The sequence below is a fragment of the Oncorhynchus keta genome, unplaced genomic scaffold (genome assembly GCF_023373465.1).
Source record: "Oncorhynchus keta strain PuntledgeMale-10-30-2019 unplaced genomic scaffold, Oket_V2 Un_contig_15266_pilon_pilon, whole genome shotgun sequence".
NCBI classification, from domain to species: domain Eukaryota; kingdom Metazoa; phylum Chordata; class Actinopteri; order Salmoniformes; family Salmonidae; genus Oncorhynchus; species Oncorhynchus keta.
This window is the reverse complement of record NW_026279223.1, coordinates 5,945-16,655: the sequence shown is the minus strand read 5'-3', so window position 1 is coordinate 16,655 and position 10,711 is coordinate 5,945. Positions and strand designations below refer to the sequence as shown.

The window sequence follows — 10,711 nt, the reverse complement described above, 5'->3', positions numbered from 1 at the left end:
CTGGTTGATTGAAACAGACGAGTCCCAGCTATGATAGTCAAAATGTTTATTCATGAGAGCGCTGGTCCGTTGTACAAAACCATTCATTATATACTGGCTCCTTATGCACTTACATTCACACACAAACAGTTGGTATCCTACGCACATACTTCCACACACAAACAGTAGGTATCCTACGCACATACTGTATCATTACCCAACCGACAAAGATTAGGGAGACCTTGAAAAGTACTCCCTGTACTCTCCCAAACCTCTAGCCAGGTCGGCACTGAATGTTTCTCAGAGAGTCTGTGTTTAAGATACGCTAAAGACATATTGTACAGATATATTGTTTAACCCTAATTCTGACTAAAACTACACTCACAGATATATAATTTTACTGACTAAAACTACACAAAACCATCAGATAATAATTATATGATTCTAATCAATTTCATACAGTTATAAGGTTTCAGAGTGGAATTATTTCATCATTATCTTTCAACATTTAAATCACTTCAACACAGGCCCAGCCAATCAGAATGAGATTTTCCACACAAAAGGGCTTTATTACTTACTGACAGAAATACTCCTAAGTTTCATTAGCTGTCCGGGTGGCCGGTCTCAGACGATGCCGCAGGTAAAGAATGAGGGCTGGCGTGGACTAAAACAGGGAGGGACTAAGTAATACTAATTTTTGTTTTCCGTTGCAAAACATTTTTGAAACGTTTTCAATTGCATGTCCTAATGAATAGGACCCAGGAGTAGTATCACCACAGATCTGTTCACAGCTTGATGATGCCTGACACTATGGAGCTGTAGATCTGGCCAGTCATTGGTGTGTAACTCTGATTACTCTCCTGTAGGATGTACAGAGGGTCTGTGATGCCTGCCGGGTCGAAACCTTCCTCCACTAACCTCACCTTCATCTGCTTGAAGGTCCCCGTCATCTCCACCTCATTCTGGATGGATGGGGGGGCAGACAGACAGACAGACAGACAGACAGACAGACAGACAGACAGACAGACAGACAGACAGACAGACAGACAGACAGACAGACAGACAGACAGACAGACAGACAGACAGACAGACAGACAGACAGACAGACAGGAGAGAGACATGTAAACACACACAGGCTTTGGGCTCAGTGGACTATTCACTATTCATCTCCAGAGATTTTTCTGCCATTGAAATCCTTGGGCGGGCCGCCGAAGCGGTTCTTCTGGTCGACTAAGTCCAAACAGTGTAAAAATGTATTTTTAAATACCTTTTTGGGGTGAAAAAAAAACATTTCAGTGTAAACTTAAACGAGTAAAATATTATTTTTCAATAATATAATCTTTGAGAACTAACAATAACCAAAATAAAAGCTAGAGAGTCAGGGAGAATAGAACATTACAAAAACAATGAATTTAGCATTATAGATTTGTTTTATTTTTTACATGTAAGATTTATTTAACGAGGCAAGTCAGTTAAGAACAAATTGTTATTTACAATGAGGGCCTACCCCGGCCAACACTGGGCCAATTGTGCGCCCCCCTATGGGACTCCCAATCACGGCCGGAACCGGATGTGATACAGCCTGGATCGTATAGATTTTGTTTTTTAGGTTGAACAAAAGAACACAGCATTCAACTAAATGCCTAGAATTGAAGGAAATTAGCTTTAAACCTGCAAAAACTTGTTTCAGCTCCATTGAGACGTGTAGAATTGTAGGAAATTGACTTCAAAATGCAAATATTTCTCTCCAAGATGGGGGCCTCTAAAATTGTCTCCAAAATGCAGCCAAGCCGACGGGCTGATAGCGCTCCCTGTCACCTCCAGCATTTACGTTAATTTTTAATCCAGATAACCCCCTGATCTCATAACCACAAAAAGAGTCCACGCACTCCGATATGCTCCCACATAGCGTTTTTCAACCCGTAGGTTGAAACAAAAGCAAACATTTTTTTTTAATCTACTTTCAAATAAATAATAACATGAATTGTCTACAATTAATGATGTAAATATAAGGAAGAAAGACTTTTGAATAGTTACCTGGATGCGTATGAAGCGGGGCCGTGCATACGCCGGTAGGAAGCTGGCTACATGGCTGAACGTTTTGTTGCCATCAAACTGTTCTCCTCCCTTCACCGTGACGGCAGCCATTCCTATCCTCCCCTCGTTGCCTTGGAGACAGAATACAACAATGCCTCATTCCAACAACTAAACCATCAGAACGCATCATTCGGTGACGACACGTCCTGTATTTTAAAGTTCCAGTCCTTTGACATGCAAAACATTTTGGGACTGTATCAACAGTGGACGAATGAAAACAATACCAAAAGATCGTTTTTGGATGGGAATTTTCCTTTCACTTTTATTACGAAGTTAAGTTTGAAATTATGATCATGTGGTGAGTGGAACTGTACTTTTTATACCAGCTCGCTTGCTGTGCGAAACATTGTTTTAGTTCATCTTTAGATCACTGGTTACTTTTTAGTGCTGAATGTGAAAAATATGTTTGCAATGGGAAGCAATAGTTGTACATTTCATTTGGGAAATGCTTATAGTCACGGTTGTGTTTTTGTATTCTTATGATTGGGACCTACTGGTTAATTACATGTAAGAGTGAATGGACTGTTAAACCCTTTAAACACCTCTACAGTCTCTAAACCCTGTCTAAACGGGGCATATATGCCATTTAGCTGACGCTTTTATCCAAAGCGACTTACAGTCATGTGTGCATACATTCTACGTATGGGTGGTCCCGGGAATCGAACCCACTACCCTGGCGTTACAAGCGCCATGCTCTACCAACTGAGCCACAGAAGGACCACATATTTGATTTAGAATTCTAAGACCCCTTGAAGTATAAAAAAAAGATAGAAAGCACTGATTTGATGTCAAAGTGAATTTGTCCTTACTGCTATTAGCCCATACGAACACATTGAATAACAAGTTTGTTCTGAAGTGCCTGTCCTATTGGTCTGACAACACCGCTCCGTCACCGATCACTGCAGAAGTGCGACAACGGCAGATGTGGTGGATTGAGACGCCAATGCAAGATATCTCTAGTTTAAACTGACAGATTATTATGGGGATTATTGTACTGTTTGATTTTAAGGTAAAGGTTAGGGTTCCCTTCTACTTGGATTAAGATGAGATTTACCTGGTACTTGGATTAAGGTTAGGGTTAGATTTACCTGCTACTTGGATTAAGGTTAGGGTTAGATTTACCTGGTACTTGGATTAAGGTTAGGGTTAGATTTACCTGCTACTTGGATTAAGGTTAGGGTTAGATTTACCTGCTACTTGGATTAAGGTTAGGGTTAGATTTACCTGCTACTTGGATTAAGGTTTGGGTTAGATTTACCTGCTACTTGGATTAAGGTTAGGGTTAGATTTACCTGCTACTTGGATTAAGGTTAGGGTTAGATTTACCTGCTACTTGGATTAAGGTTAGGGTTAGATTTACCTGCTACTTGGATTAAGGTTAGGGTTAGATTTACCTGCTACTTGGATTAAGGTTAGGGTTAGATTTACCTGCTACTTGGATTAAGGTTAGGGTTAGATTTACCTGGTACTTGGATTAAGGTTAGGGTTAGATTTACCTGCTACTTGGATTAAGGTTAGGGTTAGATTTACCTGGTACTTGGATTAAGGTTAGGGTTAGATTTACCTGGTACTTGGATTAAGGTTAGGGTTAGATTTACCTGGTACTTGGATTAAGGTTAGGGTTAGATTTACCTGCTACTTGGATTAAGGTTAGGGTTAGATTTACCTGCTACTTGGATTAAGGTTAGGGTTAGATTTACCTGGTACTTGGATTAAGGTTAGGGTTAGATTTACCTGCTACTTGGATTAAGGTTAGGGTTAGATTTACCTGCTACTTGGATTAAGGTTAGGGTTAGATTTACCTGCTACTTGGATTAAGGTTAGGGTTAGATTTACCTGCTACTTGGATTAAGGTTAGGGTTAGATTTATCTGCTACTTGGATTAAGGTTAGGGTTAGATTTACCTGCTACTTGGATTAAGGTTAGGGTTAGATTTACCTGCTACTTGGATTAAGGTTAGGGTTAGATTTACCTGCTACTTGGATTAAGGTTAGGGTTAGATTTACCTGCTACTTGGATTAAGGTTAGGGTTAGATTTACCTGCTACTTGGATTAAGGTTAGGGTTAGATTTACCTGCTACTTGGATTAAGGTTAGGGTTAGATTTACCTGCTACTTGGATTAAGGTTAGGGTTAGATTTACCTGCTACTTGGATTAAGGTTAGGGTTAGATTTACCTGGTACTTGGATTAAGGTTAGGGTTAGATTTATCTGCTACTTGAATTAGGGTTAGGGTTAGATTTACCTGCTACTTGGATTAAGGTTAGGGTTAGATTTATCTGCTACTTGGATTAGGGTTAGGGTTAGATTTACCTGCTACTTGGATTAAGGTTAGGGTTAGATTTACCTGCTACTTGGATTAAGGTTAGGGTTAGATTTACCTGGTACTTGAACGCCGTAGACATTTGCCTCTTGGACAAAGTCTATCAGGGTGAGGATGTCAGCTACTTCAGTTGTGGCCACATTCTCTCCCTTCCACCTGTAGGGGTCAATATAACTCAACTAAATAAAATATAATATATTCTCTCCCTTCCACCTCTAGGGGTCAATTCAACTAAATATAATATAATATGTTCTCTCCCTTCCACCTGTAGGGGTCAATACAAGTCAACTAAATATAATATAATATAATATGTTCTCTCCCTTCCACCTCTAGGGGTCAATCCAACTCAACTAAATATAATATAATATGTTCTCTCCCTTCCACCTGTAGGGGTCAATATAACTCAACTAAATATAATATAATATAATATGTTCTCTCCCTTCCACCTGTAGGGGTCAATATAACTCAACTAAATATAATATAATATATTCTCTCCCTTCCACCTCTAGGGGTAAATTCAACTCAACTAAATATAATATAATATGTTCTCTCCCTTCCACATGTAGGGGTCAATACAAGTCAACTAAATATAATATAATATATTCTCTCCCTTCCACCTCTAGGGGTCAATACAACTCAACTAAATATAATATGTTCTCTCCCTTCCACCTGTAGGGGTCAATACAAGTCAACTAAATATAATATAATATATGCTCTCCCTTCCACCTGTAGGGGTCAATGTAACTCAACTAAATATAATATAATATATTCTCTCCCTTCCACCTGTAGGGGTCAATGTAACTCAACTAAATATAATATAATATGTTCTCTCCCTTCCACCTGTAGGGGTCAATGTAACTAAACTAAATATAATATAATATATTCTCTCCCTTCCACCTGTAGGGGTCAATGTAACTCAACTAAATATAATATAATATATTCTCTCCCTTCCACCTGTAGGGGTCAATATAACTCAACTAAATATAATATAATATATTCTCTCCCTTCCACCTGTAGGGGTCAATATAACTCAACTAAATATAATATAATATATTCTCTCCCTTCCACCTGTAGGGGTCAATATAACTCAACTAAATATAATATAATATATTCTCCCCCTTCCACCTGTAGGGGTCAATATAACTCAACTAAATATAATATAATATATTCTCTCCCTTCCACCTGTAGGGGTCAATACAACTCAACTAAATATAATGCCATACTGTAGGTCAGAATACGTACCTGAATGTATCTCCGACTCGATCCTGAAAGTAAATAAAGTTGTCCTGGCCTATCTTCAGCAGGTCTCCACTGTTAAAGTACAGATCTCCTTTCTGAAACACGTCTCTCAGTCTCTTCCTCTCTGTCTGCTGGCTGTTAGCGTATCCAACAAAAGGAGCGATGCCTGTGATCCGGCACACCAACAGTCCTGTTTCATCTTCAGGAAGACACACACACACACACACACACACACACACACACACACACACACACACACACACACACACACACACACACACACACACACACACACACACACACACACACACATACACACACACACACACACACACACACACACACACACACACACACACACACACACACACACACACACACACACACACACACACACACACACACACACACACACACACACACACACACACGCACAATAATGTATACCCACACGAACAGTCCTGTCTCTTCCTTAGGGAACGGGCCGAACACCCAAACATGAATAGCATAATGTACATTGAGATGTGTGTGATTTTCAGGTCATTATTGTACACCAGAATGTGTCCACAGTAACCTCACTGGTTAAATAAAGGCCAATACTAACACAGCTACGAAAGAGCATCTCACCTTTAGGAGCTTCTACGCACAGTCCGGTAGAGTCTCTGATTGGTTCATCTCTCTCTGTGTCGTATTTAATCAGAGTATAAGGAAACAGCTTCTATAAGAGACAGGAGAGACATCATGATCAGAACATAGTGAAACATATTCTATAAGAGACAGGAGAGACATCATGATCAGAACATAGTGAAACAGATTCTATAAGAGACAGGAGAGACATCATGATCAGAACATAGTGAAACAGATTCTATAAGAGACAGGAGAGACATCATGATCAGAACATAGTGAAACAGATTCTATAAGAGACAGGAGAGACATCATGATCAGAACATAGTGAAACAGATTCTATAAGAGAGACATCATGATCAGAACATAGTGAAACAGATTCTATAAGAGACATCATGATCAGAACATAGTGAAACAGATTCTATAACAGAGACAGGAGAGACATCATGATCAGAACATAGTGAAACAGATTCTATAACAGAGACAGGAGAGACATCATTATGACAAAGACACAGCATTTCAGTTGATGTTCGGATCCCAACCCTGGTAAAATGTCCAATGTAAGAAGTACAAGCTTTACCAATTTAATACAAATATAAGTATCTAGCTATGTTAAGATAAATGTACTAACTGTGAGTCTGGATAAGAACGTCTTCTAAATTATTCAAATGGCATTTAAATGTAGAGGAAAGCATGATATCTCAGTAGAGTTGGAGTCAATTCCATTTCAATTCAGTAACTGAAATTAAATGGAATTGTCCCCAACCATGGTTCTTTAGGAGTCAGATCTTCAGGCCCCTTAGTCATAAAGTGTCTCAGAGTAGGAGTACTGATCTAGGGATCCAGTTTTGCCTTTTAGATCATAATGAATAAGGTTTCATGAACAGGGGGGCATTATGAATCCGGGCCCAGGAGACAGGGCTGTTCAGGAGTCAGTCCTTACCTGGTGTAGGTAGTGAGACATTATGAATCCGGGCCCAGGAGACAGGGCTGTTCAGGAGTCAGTCCTTACCTGGTGTAGGTAGTGAGACATTATGAATCCGGGCCCAGGAGACAGGGCTGTTCAGGAGTCAGTCCTTACCTGGTGTAGGTAGTGAGACATTATGAATCCGGGCCCAGGAGACAGGGCTGTTCAGGAGTCAGTCCTTACCTGGTGTAGGTAGTGAGACATTATGAATCCGGGCCCAGGAGACAGGGCTGTTCAGGAGTCAGTCCTTACCTGGTGTAGGTAGTGAGACATTATGAATCCGGGCCCAGGAGACAGGGCTGTTCAGGAGTCAGTCCTTACCTGGTGTAGGTAGTGAGACATTATGAATGCGGGCCCAGGAGACAGGGCTGTTCAGGTCCTTAGTCAGTCCTGTACCTGGTGTAGGTAGTGAGACATTATGAATCCGGGCCCAGGAGACAGGGCTGTTCAGGAGTCAGTCCTTACCTGGTGTAGGTAGTGAGACATTATGAATCCGGGCCCAGGAGACAGGGCTGTTCAGGAGTCAGTCCTTACCTGGTGTAGGTAGTGAGACATTATGAATCCGGGCCCAGGAGACAGGGCTGTTCAGGAGTCAGTCAGTCTTACCTGGTGTAGGTAGTGAGACATTATGAATCCGGGCCCAGGAGACAGGGCTGTTCAGGAGTCAGTCCTTACCTGGTGTAGGTAGTGAGACATTATGAATCCGGGCCCAGGAGACAGGGCTGTTCAGGAGTCAGTCCTTACCTGGTGTAGGTAGTGAGACATTATGAATCCGGGCCCAGGAGACAGGGCTGTTCAGGAGTCAGTCCTTACCTGGTGTAGTAGTGAGACATTATGAATCCGGGCCCAGGAGACAGGGCTGTTCAGGAGTCAGTCCTTACCTGGTGTAGGTAGTGAGACATTATGAATCCGGGCCCAGGAGACAGGGCTGTTCAGAGTCAGTCCTTACCTGGTGTAGGTAGTGAGACATTATGAATCCGGGCCCAGGAGACAGGGCTGTTCAGGAGTCAGTCCTTACCTGGTGTAGGTAGTGAGACATTATGAATCCGGGCCCAGGAGACAGGGCTGTTCAGGAGTCAGTCCTTACCTGGTGTAGGTAGTGAGACATTATGAATCCGGGCCCAGGAGACAGGGCTGTTCAGGAGTCAGTCCTTACCTGGTGTAGGTAGTGAGACATTATGAATCCGGGCCCAGGAGACAGGGCTGTTCAGGAGTCAGTCCTTACCTGGTGTAGGTAGAGACATTATGAATCCGGGCCCAGGAGACAGGGCTGTTCAGGAGTCAGTCCTTACCTGGTGTAGGTAGTGAGACATTATGAATCCGGGCCCAGGAGACAGGGCTGTTCAGGAGTCAGTCCTTACCTGGTGTAGGTAGTGAGACATTATGAATCCGGGCCCAGGAGACAGGGCTGTTCAGGAGTCAGTCCTTACCTGGTGTAGGTAGTGAGACATTATATATCCGGGCCCAGTGTTCAGGAGTCAGACCTGTCTAGGTTAGACATTATGAATCCGGGCCCAGGAGACAGGGCTGTTCAGGAGTCAGTCCTTACCTGGTGTAGGTAGTGAGACATTATGAATCCGGGCCCAGGAGACAGGGCTGTTCAGGAGTCAGTCCTTACCTGGTGTAGGTAGTGAGACATTATGAATCCGGGCCCAGGAGACAGGGCTGTTCAGGAGTCAGTCCTTACCTGGTGTAGGTAGTGAGACATTATGAATCCGGGCCCAGACAGGGCTGTTCAGAGTAGGGTAGTGAGACTGTATCAGGAGGGCTCAGTCCCTTACCTGGTGTAGGTAGTGAGACATTGAATGAGACAGGGCTGTTCAGGAGTCAGTCCAGGGCCCAGGAGACAGGGCTGTTCAGGAGTCAGTCCTTACCTGGTGCAGGTAGTGAGACATTATGAATCCGGGCCCAGGAGACAGGGCTGTTCAGGAGTCAGTCCTTACCTGGTGTAGGTAGTGAGACATTATGAATCCGGGCCCAGGAGACAGGGCTGTTCAGGAGTCAGTCCTTACCTGGTGTAGGTAGTGAGACATTATGAATCCGGGCCCAGGAGACAGGGCTGTTCAGGAGTCAGTCCTTACCTGGTGACAGGTAGTGAGACATTATGAATCCGGGCCCAGGAGACAGGGCTGTTCAGGAGTCAGTCCTTACCTGGTGTAGGTAGTGAGACATTATGAATCCGGGCCCAGGAGACAGGGCTGTTCAGGAGTCAGTCCTTACCTGGTGTAGGTAGTGAGACATTATGAATCCGGGCCCAGGAGACAGGGCTGTTCAGGAGTCAGTCCTTACCTGGTGTGGTAGTGAGACATTATGAAGTGAGACATTATGGCCCAGGAGACAGGGCTGTTCAGGAGTCAGTCCTTACCTGGTGTAGGTAGTGAGACATTATGAATCCGGGCCCAGGAGACAGGGCTGTTCAGGTCAGTCCTTACCTGAGGTAGTGAGACATTATGAATCCGGGCCCAGGAGACAGGGCTGTTCAGGAGTCAGTCCTTACCTGGTGTAGGTAGTGAGACATTATGAATCCGGGCCCAGGAGACAGGGCTGTTCAGGAGTCAGTCCTTACCTGGTGTAGGTAGTGAGACATTATGAATCCGGGCCCAGGAGACTGGGCTGTTCAGGAGTCAGTCCTTACCTGGTGTAGGTAGGAGACAGGAGACTGTTCAGGAGTCAGTCCTTACCTGGTGTAGGTAGTGAGACATTATGAATCCGGGCCCAGGAGACAGGGCTGTTCAGGAGTCAGTCCACCTGGTGTAGGTAGTGAGACATTCATCAGAATCCGGGCCCAGGAGACAGGGCTGTTCAGGAGTCAGTCCTTACCTGGTCCTAGGTAGTGAGACATTATGAATCCGGGCCCAGGAGACAGGGCTGTTCAGGAGTCAGTCCTTACCTGGTGTAGGTAGTGAGACATTATGAATCCGGGCCCAGGAGACAGGGCTGTTCAGGAGTCAGTCCTTACCCGGTGCAGGTAGTGAGACATTATGAATCCGGGCCCAGGAGACAGGGCTGTTCAGGAGTCAGTCCTTACCCGGTGCAGGTAGTTGACTCGTCCGATAGCTCCTATCTTCCCGGTGTAGTTGATCAATCCCACATTGCCCTCCGTTGAAGCATAAAACTCCCTCACGTAGATGCTCCCAAAGCGGTTCAGGAATTCCTTCCATATCTCTGCTCTCACACCGTTACCAATGGCCAGCCTGACTTTGTGCTCTCTGTCGTTGTCTCTCTGGAACGTTGGGAGAAAACACAAACATTCATCTTTTCAACGTTTTTATTTTGGTTGTATGTCAATCGTGTTATTCTGAAGTCAAAGACGAATGCACACATTTGGTGAACAATAATGATTTTCTAATTCAAATTCTCATTTGAACAGTCATATAGTTTATTACCATTAGAGACAGGAGTCTCCACAGTCATATAGTGTATTACCATTAGAGACAGTCATAGAGACAGGAGTCTGTACAGTCATATAGTGTATTACCATTA

The 10,711-nt window shown here is 43.5% G+C and overlaps 1 protein-coding gene and 1 long non-coding RNA gene across 3 annotated transcripts; both read right to left on the bottom strand.

The window, feature by feature from the left end:
• Positions 1 to 29: 29 nt before the first annotated feature.
• Positions 30 to 10,487, bottom strand: LOC127918921 (long-chain fatty acid transport protein 2-like; the record flags this gene model as incomplete). The annotated part of the gene is made up of 6 exons (XM_052502193.1): positions 30 to 941; positions 2,017 to 2,147; positions 4,457 to 4,554; positions 5,641 to 5,836; positions 6,265 to 6,355; positions 10,257 to 10,487. Coding segments are annotated over 6 exons (924 nt in total), but the record flags the coding sequence as incomplete, so codon positions are not given.
• On the bottom strand, positions 3,330 to 4,422 carry LOC127918915 (uncharacterized). Of its 2 annotated transcripts, none has more exons than XR_008101363.1 (3): positions 4,389 to 4,422; positions 4,219 to 4,252; positions 3,330 to 3,640 (listed from the first exon to the last, which is right to left on the bottom strand). It is a non-coding gene; the product is annotated as an uncharacterized LOC127918915 (long non-coding RNA). The 2 variants fall into 2 exon arrangements; XR_008101364.1 differs by having other exon boundaries at positions 3,330 to 3,674; positions 4,151 to 4,252; positions 4,321 to 4,400.
• Positions 10,488 to 10,711: the final 224 nt, after the last annotated feature.